The sequence below is a fragment of the Lasioglossum baleicum genome, unplaced genomic scaffold (genome assembly GCF_051020765.1).
Source record: "Lasioglossum baleicum unplaced genomic scaffold, iyLasBale1 scaffold1731, whole genome shotgun sequence".
In the NCBI taxonomy this organism is placed as follows: domain Eukaryota; kingdom Metazoa; phylum Arthropoda; class Insecta; order Hymenoptera; family Halictidae; genus Lasioglossum; species Lasioglossum baleicum.
The window spans coordinates 16,677-32,733 of NW_027470790.1; the positions used below are offsets into that span (position 1 = coordinate 16,677).

A 16,057-nucleotide genomic window follows, 5' to 3' on the forward strand; every position below is an offset into this window, starting at 1 on the left:
GAATTGGTAAATATATTTATTATACGTTTCTTTGTACAGACAAATATATGTATAAATACACAGCAGCGCTAAAAATTCTTAAGAATTATAAACAAAATTTTAATTTGAATATTTCATGTTTTATCTGCACCTTAAAAATTCATAACAGAACATTCATAAAAGAATTGATAAGAGTAATTGTTAATTTTCCAAATGTCTTATATTTTATTTCAATTTTACATTTCCTCGAAGAAGTCTTCGTCCTCGGATTCATAATTTGGATAATGCAGGTTATAAATATAAACACCGTCTTCCTCATCGTCATCTTCAATTGGTATGCCATAATATAACATGTTATAACATTTCGAACTAATATCTTGAAAATGTCCGTATGGTTTATCACGATCGAGAATAGTATTGCATAACCAGCAAAAAAATGTATTGCATCGCCAACATACCATTTTGTTACAACCATCTGATTTCTGCAATATAATTGTACAAAATAGAAAAAATTATTGATTAACTTCGAATTTCAACTTGGTTTATTAACTACAACTTTCTGTTAATTTATTACCACTATATTTTCTTAATATCTTAAACATTAAAAAAAAAGAAAAGAAAATTTTAATAAACCATTATTAACAATACCCAGCAATACCCAGTACAAATTAAGTACAATACTGATTGACACTCAATCACCTTATTTTTTCGTAAGTAGTATGCAAAGTTATTATATCATAAGATGGAACATTTTACAAAAATACAATTAATAGTTCTTGGTAATAAGTACCTCAATTACAATTACCTAAATCACATCAATTACTGTATAAAATATTATGTAGCTCTATCTATTATTTTTAAATCTTTAGAAAGTTTATATTTTTAAAAAGGATTAGAACATTTGAAATTATTTAATCCAACCTTATAAAATTAATTTTTATCTTCAATATATGAATGTTTTAATTCCATGAATTATTTATGATATGTATCTCAAATAATATTTCTGTTTACTATTAATTTATGAATATTAATAATAATTTCTAATAACTTTAATAAATATATAAAAGATTTAATACCTCAATGGCAGCTTGACATTTAGGGCATTTCTGACTATTACTTTTAATCCAATTTTCAGACATAGCATTTTCTATCAAAGTTTGGAGTTGCTTTTTACCATAACGTTGTTCCATTTGTAGTTTTCTATCATCAGAAGCTTCTTGATATTCAGCTACCACTTTCTGTATTTCAGCTGTAATAAAACAAATGTAAATATTAATTTGCATAAGTTTCTAAAGTATTAAATAAAATTTAAATATCACTAAACAATAGTTCATATTAATATACCTGAATAAATCTTGCATGGTTCTATGCCATGATATACCATTTTGCAATAAACACAAAATGCATATTGACATACTGGGCAGTTTGCCATTTGTTCATTTGGTTCACAACTAACTGGATATTGACAATTACGTCTTGGACAATACATTATGTCTCCCATAGTATCTAATGTGACACTCAAAAGTATAGAGTCATATTTTGTAAATAATTCTGAACTTACCAAGTCCTTTATCTAAAGACATTAATAAAATATTGAATATAATAAATAATAACAAATTTTGGTTATTTTTGTAAGGAGAAGAATAAAAAGAATTCACCTGAGCAGGAGTTGCTTCAGATGTACATTTCTCTTCTGGACAATAAATATTTTGTACATTAGCATCTTTAATTCTTACTTCTAAGTAACCAGTTATGCAATCTTTACAAAATACGTGACCACAAGGTAAAAATTGTGTACAATGTTCTCCTAATTTGTCTACAAAACAAATCTTACAAGTATAAAAGTTTTTTTTGAATTCAATCTGATTACGTTTCTCACTGTAATCAATTAATGTTTGAATAGGGTTTTTGCCAATAGGACAATCTAGAACAGCTCTTCTATCATGGCATTTCTTCACTAAATTTTTTTTACTTAAATACCTAGCATTAACTTCCTTTTTCTTTGTATTATTCTTTGCACTGTCAACAGCATATTCTTTGTCTGCGTGATATATTTTATTTGTTTGAATATAACGTGTGTAAGCACGGCTCATGTTAAGATTATTTTGTATATCCAAAAATTCCAAAGTTTCATCTTGTAAAAAAGCCACCCATGTAAACAATATCTCTTGACCTTTGTTTTCCTCCCATAATTTGTCTAATCTTTTACATAGTTTAGTTAAATGTGAAAGGTATAACCAAGATGAATATAAAGTAAATTTAGGTGGTGACTCGGAGGGATAATTTTCTGGTAAAAAGACATGAAGTGCTAATGGTGGTAAATGAGATATCTTAATCTTCTGTTTAGGTTCATCCATTTGTCTGAAATCCTTGTACATTACATGGTAATCTACAGGTAAATTTAGAAATATCATGAAAGTACATTGGTACTGATCGTTCTCTTTGCGATATGAAAATTCTTCTGAATTGTAAATGCTTTCCAATGCAATGATTTCATCTTTTTGTTTTTCACTATCCATTTATATAAATTAAATGTTCAATTGTAAGAAAAAAGTAATATTAAATCTGTCTTAGCACTGTAAAAAACAAAATCGGACAAAAAATTTATGTATATATATAGCACATGTATAAATTTTGTTAATGATTAATAATATAAATCTTTACGTATATATGCTAATTTCACATTATTTTTTATTATAAAGTTATATACCAGGTATTTGACAGTTCTAGGTTAGGCAATATTACAAACTGATTAAAAATGATCGTTTTTAATATTTTTCGTAAAATCAAGAAACATAATAAATAACGTCTATCAGAATTGAAAACAAAAAGGAACAACGTAAATTAAGTAATTTTATTTAAATATTAATCATTTTAATATTACAACATTACATTACCTCAATTGTATTTTAAGAAAAATCTATGCTTTAGTAATAATGTATTTATGTACACAATCATGCAAAAAAAATTTGTATTTAAAAGAAACAGTAAGTTTACGGATAATTTTGAAGCTAAATCTTTATTACTATTAAAACATTTTATAATTTACAAAAATTTGTGCGCATGTAAAAGTTAAAAGTATCATTTTTCATATAAAATTTCAAAAAAATGTAAATATTGTAAAATTTAAATGTAAAACAAAGAAATAAAAATATTTTGTTTATATATCGTTATTGAAATTTCACAAATTGGAGTTAAATTTTGCAACCGCTTTCTTCTCCTACCTATATTTTGTAATAATATAATGTGTTCGATGTATTCACATTTGAAAAGAAAAAATGTGTACGTTAAAATGTCATTTTTTGATAAATTATTTTAAAAGAAGTCTTATTGTATTTACACTATCTATGTACATTAAAGAACGATATATAATAAGTAATATCTGTAATGATGACCACGTCAATCATATGATTTGTTTTATATTTTTATACGATTTTAAAATGTTCAACGTGAAATATAACAACAACACTTGGAAATTTATTTTTCCAATTTTAATTAATTTCGCGATGTCGATTTTTGTGTATTTTTTAACAATACGTTTAATTCCGAGGATAAAAGATATGTTTATTAAAGCTAACCTATACGGCATTGATATGAATAAGAAGAGTGGTGATAAAGTGTGAGTTTCTTGAAGCCATATAGTATTTACTTGCCTCAGCTTTTCTCCTAATGGACACTAATTTTGACACAGGTAATTTGCACATGTTAATTTTTTTACAGGCCTGAGGCTTTAGGTGTTGTCACTGGATGTCTTTTACTTATAACACTCTTCCTATTTATTCCTGTACCATTTACAAATTATTTATTTAATGACATAAATTTCCCTCATAATGAGGTATGGAAGAAATAAATTTTATAAACTGTTATTCAACATGTATGTTCCATGTGAAAAACATATCAATGAATAGGATATAATACATTAAATTTCACTTACAGTTTATGGAGTTTTTGGCAGCTTTACTCTCAATTTGTTGTATGTTACTTTTGGGTTTTGCTGACGATGTTTTGGATCTTCGTTGGCGGCACAAATTATTGTTACCAACTATTGCTTCTTTACCACTTTTAATGGTGTACTATATTAATTTTAACTCTACACTAATTATTGTGCCAAAACCCTTAAGACCATGGTTTGGTTTCTCTATGGATCTTTGGATATTTTATTATCTGTATATGGGGATGCTAGCAGTATTTTGCACAAATGCTATCAATATATTAGCTGGTATAAATGGTTTAGAAGTTGGACAAAGTTTAGTGATCTCAATAAGCATTCTTTTGTTTAATGTAATAGAGTTATCAGGGGATCTTTGGAAAGCACATCAATTCTCATTATATTTCATGCTTCCATATACAGCTACATCATTGGGTTTATTAAAATTTAATTGGTAAGTTGTATGTATATTAGGTAAATAAATACGCATAAATGAAATTTTGTGGTATATGAAATGATATATTCAAATCAGAAAAAATAATTATAACTGCTTTCTTCATAAGTTATATGTGTATATAAATCATTTAACATTCACAATTCATTCAACATATTATTTTGGTATATAAATTCAGTACAATATTATATAGTTTACATTGAGTATTGAGTATGAATTAATATCACAGTCAGGTGTGACCAATATGTCAATAATAATCTAATTTAGCGTAAAAATTCTCTACTAGCCAGTCATACTTCCATGTATTATTAAGTATTATTTCAGGCGCAAAATAGAGGTCCCGTGATTTGGATACTCTTAGGAGATTAGTTTTCCCATCTAACCACAGTCCACTTCCTATTAGATCCTCAATGAATGGTACATCGATAGTTTTTTCTATTTGAATTTCTTTGGATTTAACTTTATTATGTAAACTAGTTATAATATTTGCAGGTGCTTGACACAAGTAACAATACCATCCTCCATAGTGATTTAAATCACCTATCACTAGGCCTAAGCTATCTCTTTCACTTAAATCTCCTTCTAGTTGTTCTAACATGATAGAATTTGATTGATAAGCTTCGCGCATTAATCCAATTGTACATGCACCAACTGATATTGTTGTCTTAAGTGGATGTTGCCAGAAAAATCCATAAACAGACCATCTTAATCTAAAACCAATAGGTTGTGGCCATCCATTATACACCTTGAGGAACATTAATGCCCTGGAGTTTAATATTTGTTCTGGTTCAGTCGTTATATAAATATCATCATCCTTAAATTTCGTACTACAGTCTTTAGTCTTTCCCAAATGTATTTAGATACTATTCTCGATGGTTTGTGGATTTTTGTTGCTATATTAATATATAAAATTTTCTTCTGTTTTTGTTGTAATAAACCCTTGAGTAATTTATGATGAAAATTATCCTCTGCAGTACTGAAATCACAGATTACAAAAAGATCTACTACGTTATATAGTTCTTCTACTATCACCTCTGCAATTGCTGAGTTATGTTCTTGTACAAAAAATGTATAAATAATACGTCTAGCTATTTTACGGTGTTTCAGTTTAACATTTTGCTTTGATGCCATAATTGCTCTCCACACTACTTCTGGTTGTCCACAGTCTGAGCCATGCCACCCATGAATACAAATGCATTTTGAAGATCTTCGTTATTTCTCATTTTTTGATTATCCACTCCATGTTTCCAACAGATAGTATGATTATACATTTCAAATAGAGTGAAAGTCTTGATCTCATTTAGTACTATCTCCTCATTGATTGTCTGGTAGATGGGAAACTTTTTATGAATAGCTTGTTGAATTTTCAATTTCTGAAATTTAATATATGTTTGAAATTTTTTATAAGATTAAAAATAAAAGGAAAGCTCATTTAAACCTTACCTGTGGTTCTTCAAATTTGACAAATGTAACAGAGGTATGAGTTGTAGATACAGTTAATTCAGGAGGTGGAGTTGTAGCAACATAAATCATAACAATTAGGACTTGCAGGACTAATAATGTATATAGTAAGGCCAGTTTCCCATCTAGGCGGGGCTGCATGGCACTATTTTTTGCTTTAATTTGTTAATTATTCATTTTATCCTTCGTAAGAATCTTACTTTAATCATAATATTTTCGTTGCTAAAGAGGTCCATCCATAAGCATGTATATAATCAATATATGTGTATGTCTATGAAACGAAGTTTGAACTTGTTGATAATACATTGTATAAAGATTAGAGTTCGCATTTTTTTCATTTTTGTATTAAGCAAACAATTGTATTTAGCATAAACGATAATTAATATTTAAAAATCATTGTTAGTACATAAGGAGAATAAAAAATGTATGTATGCCATAAAAATTTATGTTACACAAGGATTTACATGTGAAGTGTAGTCTTTTTCTTATGTTGGTAAATTTTAAATATTAACCGGCGAATAATTTCCAATGACGTTTCAAATACAAGGTGTACATAATTTGTGTATAAACTCACAATATAGTCTGACGCTAATGATGTGAATGCCTTCGCGTCGTGACGTTTAAATCGTGATGTCACCGCTCTTCGACGTGCCATTTAATTTTAAATGGCCTCGATCGTTCTTTAACAACTTCTTTAATGAATGGAACAACGTTTCCTAGCCAACTTTTGCTGTTCTACTAATTGTAGGATCGTTTGTAGCATAATGCCACATATTTTCACCTCTTTCTAGAGAATCCAATTTGTTATTCAAAAATAGCCCGCCGTTCCATTAAGATCCCACAATTTTCTTAGGCCGCCTGCTGCGAGCAGCGTAACGAGTTGAAAAACCACGCCCGAATGCTTCCTTCTACGCAACCTCTTTTATCCTCCTTTCCTGGCAAGCGCGATCGCAACTCCTCTCAAGGCGCACGCGTCTTGAAGTACTAATTAATTAATTATGGAAATTCATTATTTGCCGAAATATGAATAATAAATGGAAGTCAACGGTTACATAAATTATAAATATATATTAGAAAATAAATTTTTTATTAGTTAGTTATTTAATTCTTTTGCTCGGTTTACAAAGAAATACAGAAATAATAGAAATAATGAATAATATTATTAAAATAATTATTACATTAAATATCATTTAAATTGAAATATTTTAACATATTAAAAATTAATAATTTATGTAATTTATGTAATTATTAAATATATTAAATTTTTTTAACTATTTTGCATTTTCGAAAATGATACATTTTACCTAAATCTGATTTATATTTTTTCGATTAAATATGTAAATAAATGAAATAAATAAAATACTTATTAATATAAATAAAATAATATTATTTTGCTGGTATTATTTGTTAATTATATGTTTTTTTGTATTTTCTTCACTCTGTATTTATTTTCATTTGACAAGTATTAAGATAGTATTTTTATTGAACTATTAAGTAAATAGTAATACATAAAAAAACTTTTTATGCAATAATATTAATTGTTTAAAAATATTACTTTTTTGTTTAAGGTATCCAGCCCAGGTATTTGTGGGTGATACTTTTTGTTATTTATCTGGAATGACATTTGCTGTTGTTGGTATTATTGGACATTTCAGTAAAACAACATTACTATTTTTCATTCCACAAATAATTAATTTTCTTTATAGTATTCCACAATTATTTCATTTTATACCATGTCCTAGACATAGATTACCAAAGTAAGTCTTAAAATGAACTGCTTCTGTATTAATATTTAGAAATTATTATATCAATATTTATTTACAGATATAATAAAAAAACTGATAAATTAGAAGTTAGTACTATAGTATTTAATAAAAAAGATATCAGCAGTATAGGTAAACAAATTTATTTTTATATTTTATATTTTATACTTTATATATTTATTTGTCAGTTTGTATGGAAATTAAATGAATTTTTTTCTTAGGTAAAATTATAACATGGGTATTTAAGAAATTAAATATAATAAAATGGCAAGAAGATGACAAAGGTGTTGTTATTTGCAACAATTTCACATTAATTAATTTTGTACTTATTAAAACTGGACCGGTGAAAGAACCTACACTTACATTGATTTTATTATCAATTCAGGTAAAATATTTGTGAACAAATTAGTAAATTATGAACAAACTTTAACAAAAGTAAACAAAAGATGTGCAAATTATTAAACTTTCTTGTAAATAATTAAAATTATATTTTTATATAACAAATCTTCTGGTATAAAGATTTATTATATGAAAGTAAATCTGAAACAAAGACTAAACTATCTGTAAAAGTTTAATAATATATTAAAGTGACTCAAATATTGTTCAAATTTATGACAAGAAAAACAAGTAACGTAATTTACGCATAAATAATGTTGATCCGTATGGAAATATTAGTTCATAATAATTAACAGATCAAATTATTTTCATTGTGTTTATTGCGATTAGTTACCGATCCTCGATGTTAAAAATATAATATTAAGTTTAATAATTTACTCATCTTTGTATATTCATTTGTTTTACAGTATGTTCTGTCTTTAAAATTTACTAATGTTCCAGGTTATTAGCAGCTCATTAGCATTTATCATAAGATATCCTCTCGCTTCAATCTTCTATGAATTTTAAGAAAGTATATATTTAAACAGATTATGTAAATGTAAAATATGAGGTTTCTTTGTTATTTTATAATAAAATAATATGTAAATATATTGCCTATCTATTTCTTTCATACAAGAATTTTAAATTTTTCAATATAAGTGTACTTTCTATTTTATGATTATTATTGGTGTTACCGTACATTCATCAATGAATATGCATTGTATCAATATTATTTTGTTGCAGTACTATCAGAAAGTAAAACATGTTCCTTCCTTTTTCATAAGTTCTAATGATCTTTAATTGCAAATAAATCAGAGACTAGATTACAACAAAATAAAATTTATAATTTTTGGGAAATAATATAACAATAACATTAATATTTTCATATATAAATTATACATGACTTAATTAAAAATGTTTTATGAGCTTTATACACAAAGTAGTACAAAATACAGTTTTGGACTCACGACTATAATAATTGGTAAACTATTACAAATTATTAAATTATGCAGGTATTCAATTACTTTTTGTCAACAATACATATATATATATATTTTTTTTTTTTCTAAATACAGCAAAAAATTTAAAAATACTTAAGTAATTTAAATTATAGTAAATTTAAGAAACAGGTGTATAATAGGTCACGTAAATAGAATGTAAAGTTTTGACGAAAATTTTAATCAGTAATTGTAATTATAGACATTTTATCTTTGTAGAATCATAGATCTAACAAAAACAAATTAAATATTTAATAAATGCAATTTTCAAAAGTCTTGTTCATAGAAACTATCGAAAAAAGGTACTATAATAAAGTAATTAAAAAATAATAATGATCAGTCATCATTACGTACTTGAAATTTCTTCCTTAGAAGAAACAAGTTTTACCAGTTGAATAAGTAACATTACATGTGTATATAAGTAAAAGCAATTAATGATTTTACTATTACAGAATTTCTATTAAAACCCTGTATAAAATTTTGTTCATACTGTAGATATGAAATTTCATTTTTAGTTCTGGTAACCATGTGGATTTATTATTTGAAATTTCGATTTTGATCAGTAAAGCTTTATAAACATTTATTAAATATTCCGAAAATTCAACATTATATCTGAATTTAATTTCTCTTTTATTGTAAGTCGCGTTTTTGTAGCATCTTTCAAACTGAAAATATGTGTAAGTTCCATAAGTGTGCGACTTAACGTTAAGGCCTTGTCAAACAGTTTTATCGCTTCTTCTATGTTTCCTCTGTTAAAAATTTAAGTCATTTGTTAAAACTATGTACAAAAAGCGTTATTGTTTAATGCTTAGCTATTTATGCTTATCTATTAAAAAAATATATACACATTTCGAAGTATCAATTTACCTTTGAGCTTCAATAGTTGCTAAAGTTTCATATCCATATTGACACTTATCATCTATTTTCAAAGCTGTATTAATGTATTCAACAGCTTTGTTAATATTAGCATCCCATTGTAGATGTAATAAACCTCTATGTACATAGATTGTAGCATTATTTGGATCTTTTTCAATTGCTTTAGCAAAATAAGTGTCTGCCTTCTGATACTCTTGTAGTTCCATTAATATCTATACCATAATACAATATAGCGAATTTAGATATTATTTAATAATAATTTTGAAATATTTAAAATATTCATTTATACCTGTGCATACATAGAGTAACATTCTGGACAGTCTGGGAATTTTTCGAAGGCAACTTCAAAATCTTTCATGGCTTTCTCTATTATTTCTGAGCTTCTTTCCACCATACCATAACGATAATCTGTATAACACTTCTGTACATATACTACTCCAAAATTGGGGTTGAGTGCAGTGGCTTTTTTAAAATCTTCTCTGGCTTCATGTACTTTTTCCAAAAGTAAATTTGCCTACGACCGTGTAATAGATCTTTACTAATCGCTATATTATTATGTAATGGTAAAATTATAAAAAACTTTTATCGATACATGTCCTCTATGATGATAAACATCGCCACACTCGGGATCAAGTTCAGCAGCCACTTTAAGATCACAAAAACACATATCTGGATTTTCTATTTGCATAAATAAGGTAGATCTTCTTATCAAAGCATACACTTTCAGGGGTATTGAAACATCATTATTAGTTATAATAGTGTGAAAGTCTAAGAATGCATCATCATGCTTCCCTAATAAAAGATAAAATGTAGCTCGTAAGAGTAATATTTCCATTTTGTGTGGCAGTGTATCTGGATTAGAACTATTGAGTTCTTCAGTACAGTATGGTATTACATCATCATATTGATGTTCCTGCACACACTGTAAAACTTTTGCGAAACCCCTAAAGATTATACAAAACCAAATTAAATAAAATTTTAGTTATAAATTAATAATTTAGAAAAACAAAATTAAAAATAATACGAATATATATACTTCAAATACTTTAAAATACTTACGGAGATATATTACTATAATCAGTATTCTGTAGTAAGGAAAAAATAGGATCATTATAAAAAGTAGTAATGTATGTTTTGATGTAATGTTTACTAGGCATAACTAATTCTTTAGTTGCAAGATATTGTGCTGCACGCTGCCTACCTAAAAAAGAAATCAAATTCATATTTTTACTTAATTTTACTCAATTTATTAAATATTATATATTTCATATTCATGTATAACTTACTTAATTGTTTTAAAACCTTATCTGCCATCATCATTGCACTTTGATTAGTAAAGTTTTCCAGAAAGCAAGCAGCAGTGAAATCCTCAAAAGCTGATTTTAATTCATTACAATGTTCCATTGCTCTTGCTCGACGCAATAATGCTTTTGCATACCTTGGGTTTAATTCTAAGGCCTTTGTACAATCTGCTTTCACACTACTATACTTTTTCTATAACATATTGTTATAATATATAAAATATATCTACAATAATAATATATGAATAATATATGAAATATAAAATGTAAAATATGAAAATATAAATTTTATATACATATATTATATATATCAAATATAAAATATTATTGTAAAACAATTATTTATAACATAGAAAAATTATTACCAGTTGTTCATAGGCAGCAGCTCTGTTCTGATAAAAAGTAGCAAGAGCTTCTGTATTTTCTATTGGACATACTTTAATTGCATTATTGTAGTGACTTATTGCCTCATCATATTTTCCTATTTTAAATAGTTCATTTCCCTCAGCTTTTAATCTTTGAGCTTTTTCCAATGGAGTCTATAATGGTATTGATATCAAAAAATTTTATATAAAAAAATCTCTAGTTTTATAAATTACTCAATATCTTCATGTCCTGTTAAGGACTTAAAGATAAAAAATTAATAAATAAAAACATTACTTGAAATTACAACTTACTACTAGGTTACTAAACAAATTACTACTGATAAAATATAAATAGGAATCAACGTGTTTCTAACCTCTGGTTCGGTCGTGCTTTTTGGTGGACAATCGATATCGATTGATATTTGTTTATCAGTGCTTGGTGCGCCATTTTTTTTTAAATTATTTTTTGATTTACCACGACTAGGTTCTGAAGACGGTTTAGAATTGTTTTTATAGTACATATAACCAAGACCTAAAGCAACCGGTGCTGCAACAGCCAAAGCAAGTTGCCATTTTGGTAGTGGACCGGTCATGCTCGCGCCACTTGCTCCGTCATTTTTTGAGAATTCTTTATTATCTCAAAGTGTCAAGAACTTTTATTAGTTTTTGATCTCTCTTTTAATCTCACCGATATAAAAATGAATAGTGACAACTAATACAAAATTGAGCGACCATGCGGAAAGATCACTACAAGCACTTACAGACGAAACCCCGGAGAAGCGAATCGCTTAGTACATATTTTCACCACCGTCTGAATTTTGCGCTTGATTTTATCGATAGTCACAAATCCTGGTACGGCTGAAATTTGTAATACATAAGGCATTATATACAATCTTGAATTGAACAATTGTAATTTTATCTTTGAATTATACTCTAAAACAATTGTCTGATTTTTTCTGCGAGTATAATTCTAAATATAATTATAAATGTTACATTATTTTGAAAAAGTAGTATAAAAGAAGTATAGAATTATCTAGTGGTACTTTAAATAAATATATATTTTTGTAAAGTATACCGTAATATGAGTATAAAGCGTTTGATTAGATGAAATCAATGATGTAAGTGTTTCAAGCAGATATTGAATTGTATAAATATTTTAATTTCTATATTTATTTTATTGTATCAAATGTATAGAAATATGCAAAACATTTCTTTTATTATATTTTTAATAAACATTAAAAGAAACGATATTTGGTTTACGTGACATCTATTATTAATAAAATATGAATTTTTGGTTTATCGTACATAAGTAAGTATATGTAATGCTAATAATAAAATGTTTTTTTATATATTAAGACAAATTTTTGTTATGTGCAAAACAATATCATTTGATATTCGCGGGTGTTCTTAGCAAAATTTTATCTGAAAGATGGCAACGGTTTGTCAACAGGAGCAAAATTTTGTCTGTGCTATCTATAGATCGTTGAATTTTAAAGAGAACGTAAACCATAAGAAATGTGATGAAAGTTATGAAAGTCGACAAAGAATGTTAAGTGATCAAAAAAATTTATTGCAGTGCAGAAAATTATAACTTACATCAAATTCATAATTTTACACACTACGATTCAAGTGTGACGTTTATCAAAATGGCACTACAGGCAAACACCTGGTGAGCTGGTTTAAAAATTTTATTATAATTTTGAAACAAAGCGAAATTGTTTTTTTTAATAAACATAAGCGTCAGTAGTTCGTTCTATATGTAAAATGTTTCAACTGATGTTTTCATCGTTTAATTCGATCGACTTTCTGCAACAATGTTTTGCACTCATTTTCCTTGAATATTAAAGATTATAGTGTACTAAAAATAAGCAAATCTACATATGATTATGTATAAATTTTACGTATTGGTCTGCGTATCATAAATTTTTTCTTAATTATTTTTGACTAAGGAAAAATATAGTCTGAATTTTTAAGTATTTACATATTTTTCTAAGTTTGTTCATATGTTTACAGATGTTTATTAATTACTGTGTTAAAGTATTAAATATTTATGTAAATAAATTATTCTATACTTTCTGCTATATATAAAACAAAATTTATGGTTAAATATTTGTTAACATATTATTATTCTCTTTTTATCATAACAAATATATTAACACAAAATGGTGATTTAGGGTATTGGAGTTAGAAGCAGCTCTTCTTGATACAGATGCACCATCTGCATCTGATATTTATGCAATTTGTAAGGGACAAGCTGTCCCTGCACATTTAAGACCTGATGTATGGCAAGCTTGTTTAGATGTTAGTGGTCGAGGTAATCAGATAAATCAATTCAATGAAGTTTTTGATTTACCAGAACAAAATGTTATACGTGATGATTGTCAACAATTGGTTGGTAAGTTTTTTAAATAATATTGCATGATTTACTTATGTGTATACATACTTCTCATATTTTTATAAATAATATTTAGCTGAAATAAAGTACTTATTTATTTATATATTTTGAACTATTGTAATTTCTGTAGAATATATTTTTATTATAGCAAAACTAGGAATGATGATGAAGACAAAGTTTCTATTATTTCTGATTTAGAGTCTATTTTAACATTTTATTGTAAAAGTAAAAGTAAACAATATAAAAGAGGAAATGGTTGGATAGAATTATTGGGTCCTTTAATAGCTTTAAAACTTCCACGAAGTGCAACATATAATTTATTTGAAGCAATAATAGACTTTTATATTCCTAGGTATAGTATTTTATAATTAATTTTATTTTATGTGAAAAGAAATAATTCTTTAAATTATAATTGTTTTTATTATAAATAATGATACTATTTTATATGTTTTTAGAGATGAAACGTACAGTTCTGTATTAAGACTATTACTACTTTATCATGAACCAGAATTATGTTCTTTTTTGGATACAAAAAGAGTATCTCCCGATCAGTATACAAAAGGATGGGTCACTACATTATTTGCTGGTGTATGTTCTCTGCCAGCTGTTTGTACAATGTGGGATTTATATTTCATGCAAGCTGATCCATTTTTTATGTTATTTCTTTCACTTATCATGGTAATAAATGCTAGGTAAAAATTACAAAATATATTTTCTTTTCTTTTTATATTTAAAATTTCTATGAACCTTATTATTTTGCTTTTTCATAGGGAGCAGATCCTGAGTATGAAAGATAATGATAAGCAGAGTATAATAGATGCAATTGCTGCTATGCCATGTGCATTAGAAGCAGAAGATGTAACAGATTTTTGTTCATTGGCGCAATATTATGCAATGAAAACACCATTATCTTTTAGACAGGATTTATATCCTATCATGTTTGGTGATGGTTTTGATGAAAAATGTATATCTCACGCACTTTGCTTACCTGTGTCAGCAGAAGAATTAGTTGAAAGTACAATCGAAAGTCCCTCCATAGCTAATACTTCTCTTGAACCAATTAGGTTTTTTTTAGTAGATTGTAGACCTGCTGAACAATATAACGCAGGCCACTTGCCAACTGCGTTTCATCTAGATTGTAATTTGGTATGTTTCTTTTTGCAATTTTTAGTAATCAATACCTTATTATGACTTGTAAATTTTATTTTAGATGCTACAAGAGCCTGCTGCTTTTGCTACAGCTGTACAAGGATTATTACAGGCACAGCTTCAAGCATTGGCTGTAGGATCACAAGCTGGCGGTGAACACCTTTGTTTCTTGGGAAGTGGCAGACAAGAAGAAGATCGTTATACACATATGGTGGTTGCATCTTTTTTACAAAAACATACCCAGTATGTTAGTATGGTTACATCAGGGTATCAAGGTAGCTATATCTTACTTTAAACTAAAAATTTGATACAAAAAGTTATTTTATTCTATAAGATCATTTCATTACAGCCATACATGAATATTTTGGTGATGAAGTAGTTTCTAGTCTTGTTGATCACAATTCACAACATTGTTTAGTATGCAGTGCTAATATTTCGGAGACAAATTCTAATGAAACAAGTCCTGCTAAGGTTAAAAATATTAATTCTGATTTCTTTGGAAAAATTAAAAAGTAAAAGGAAAGTTATTTGATTATATCGTTAATCCATCGGCAAGTGTTTACAATAACATGGAAAATAGAAATGGCAAAGATTTAGACTTCGTTAAACGCCAAAAAAAGACGGCTCCAGTATTCAGTATAGACGATGATCAAGAATTGGGTATGTTTTCATTTAAATATAGGTATCTCTCAAATAGCTCAATAGTTAAGTGATTCTATATTATTTAAAATCATGTTATTCAATATTGATAATTCATATAAATTTTTCAAATACATTGTAATGTAGTTTAAAGGTTGCTGAAATTGTTAGTTGCTAAAGTAATTTAAGGGGTGCTATAATTTTTTAGCGCGTTATTTGATTCTCCATACAACTCAAGTATTGTGTATTCTGTATATTTAGCAAGTTCTGCAAACAAGTAAACATTTATTTATTATTATATACAACAATTTATATGTTTTAGATATGACAATAACAAATAACGAAAGTGAGGAACCTATTGAAGTTGTATCCAT

At 26.9% G+C, this 16,057-nt stretch overlaps 5 protein-coding genes across 5 annotated transcripts; 2 read left to right on the top strand and 3 right to left on the bottom strand.

Moving 5' to 3' along the window:
• Positions 1 to 215: 215 nt before the first annotated feature.
• Positions 216 to 2,498, bottom strand: LOC143220922 (E3 ubiquitin-protein ligase RNF14-like). The gene is made up of 4 exons (XM_076446483.1): positions 1,638 to 2,498; positions 1,324 to 1,552; positions 1,056 to 1,228; positions 216 to 461 (listed from the first exon to the last, which is right to left on the bottom strand). The coding sequence occupies exons 1-4, from the start codon at positions 2,496 to 2,498 to the stop codon at positions 216 to 218; spliced, it is 1,509 nt and encodes a 502-aa protein (XP_076302598.1).
• Positions 2,499 to 3,419: 921 nt separating this feature from the next.
• Positions 3,420 to 8,488, top strand: LOC143220917 (UDP-N-acetylglucosamine--dolichyl-phosphate N-acetylglucosaminephosphotransferase-like). Its single transcript, XM_076446478.1, has 7 exons — positions 3,420 to 3,598; positions 3,700 to 3,814; positions 3,916 to 4,361; positions 7,391 to 7,579; positions 7,647 to 7,717; positions 7,807 to 7,970; positions 8,423 to 8,488. Exons 1-7 carry the CDS (start codon positions 3,420 to 3,422, stop codon positions 8,486 to 8,488), a joined length of 1,230 nt encoding a protein of 409 aa, XP_076302593.1.
• On the bottom strand, positions 4,609 to 5,963 carry LOC143220923 (beta-1,4-mannosyl-glycoprotein 4-beta-N-acetylglucosaminyltransferase-like). Its single transcript, XM_076446484.1, is given in 4 exon segments — positions 4,609 to 5,180; positions 5,183 to 5,563; positions 5,566 to 5,734; positions 5,805 to 5,963. Coding segments are annotated over 4 exon segments (1,281 nt in total).
• A 1,053-nt stretch (positions 8,489 to 9,541) lies between the features above and the next one.
• Positions 9,542 to 12,383, bottom strand: LOC143220920 (mitochondrial import receptor subunit TOM70-like). Its single transcript, XM_076446481.1, has 9 exons — positions 12,296 to 12,383; positions 11,875 to 12,137; positions 11,501 to 11,674; positions 11,121 to 11,328; positions 10,894 to 11,035; positions 10,427 to 10,778; positions 10,124 to 10,348; positions 9,826 to 10,046; positions 9,542 to 9,707 (listed from the first exon to the last, which is right to left on the bottom strand). The coding sequence occupies exons 1-9, from the start codon at positions 12,381 to 12,383 to the stop codon at positions 9,542 to 9,544; spliced, it is 1,839 nt and encodes a 612-aa protein (XP_076302596.1).
• A 763-nt stretch (positions 12,384 to 13,146) lies between these two features.
• LOC143220919 (TBC1 domain family member 23-like) lies at positions 13,147 to 16,049 on the top strand (the record flags this gene model as incomplete). Its single annotated transcript, XM_076446479.1, is given in 9 exon segments — positions 13,147 to 13,169; positions 13,675 to 13,899; positions 14,044 to 14,247; positions 14,351 to 14,587; positions 14,666 to 15,041; positions 15,106 to 15,319; positions 15,394 to 15,549; positions 15,552 to 15,704; positions 16,006 to 16,049. Coding segments are annotated over 9 exon segments (1,632 nt in total), but the record flags the coding sequence as incomplete, so codon positions are not given.
• Positions 16,050 to 16,057: the final 8 nt, after the last annotated feature.

Coding starts and splice junctions, on each gene's coding strand:
- LOC143220920 (XM_076446481.1), bottom strand. CDS start 12,383: ATGCCTTATGTATTACAAATTTCAGCCGTACCAGGATTTGTGACTATC. Junction 11,675..11,874: donor AAAGCACGACCGAACCAGAG/GTTAGAAACACG, acceptor ATACCATTATAG/ACTCCATTGGAAAAAGCTCA. Junction 10,349..10,426: donor TTTATCATCATAGAGGACAT/GTATCGATAAAA, acceptor ACACGGTCGTAG/GCAAATTTACTTTTGGAAAA.
- LOC143220917 (XM_076446478.1), top strand. CDS start 3,420: ATGTTCAACGTGAAATATAACAACAACACTTGGAAATTTATTTTTCCA. Junction 4,362..7,390: donor GGTTTATTAAAATTTAATTG/GTAAGTTGTATG, acceptor TTTTTGTTTAAG/GTATCCAGCCCAGGTATTTG. Junction 7,718..7,806: donor AAAAGATATCAGCAGTATAG/GTAAACAAATTT, acceptor TTTTTTTCTTAG/GTAAAATTATAACATGGGTA.
- LOC143220922 (XM_076446483.1), bottom strand. CDS start 2,498: ATGGATAGTGAAAAACAAAAAGATGAAATCATTGCATTGGAAAGCATT. Junction 1,553..1,637: donor CTGAAGCAACTCCTGCTCAG/GTGAATTCTTTT, acceptor TAATGTCTTTAG/ATAAAGGACTTGGTAAGTTC. Junction 1,229..1,323: donor ACCATGCAAGATTTATTCAG/GTATATTAATAT, acceptor GTTTTATTACAG/CTGAAATACAGAAAGTGGTA.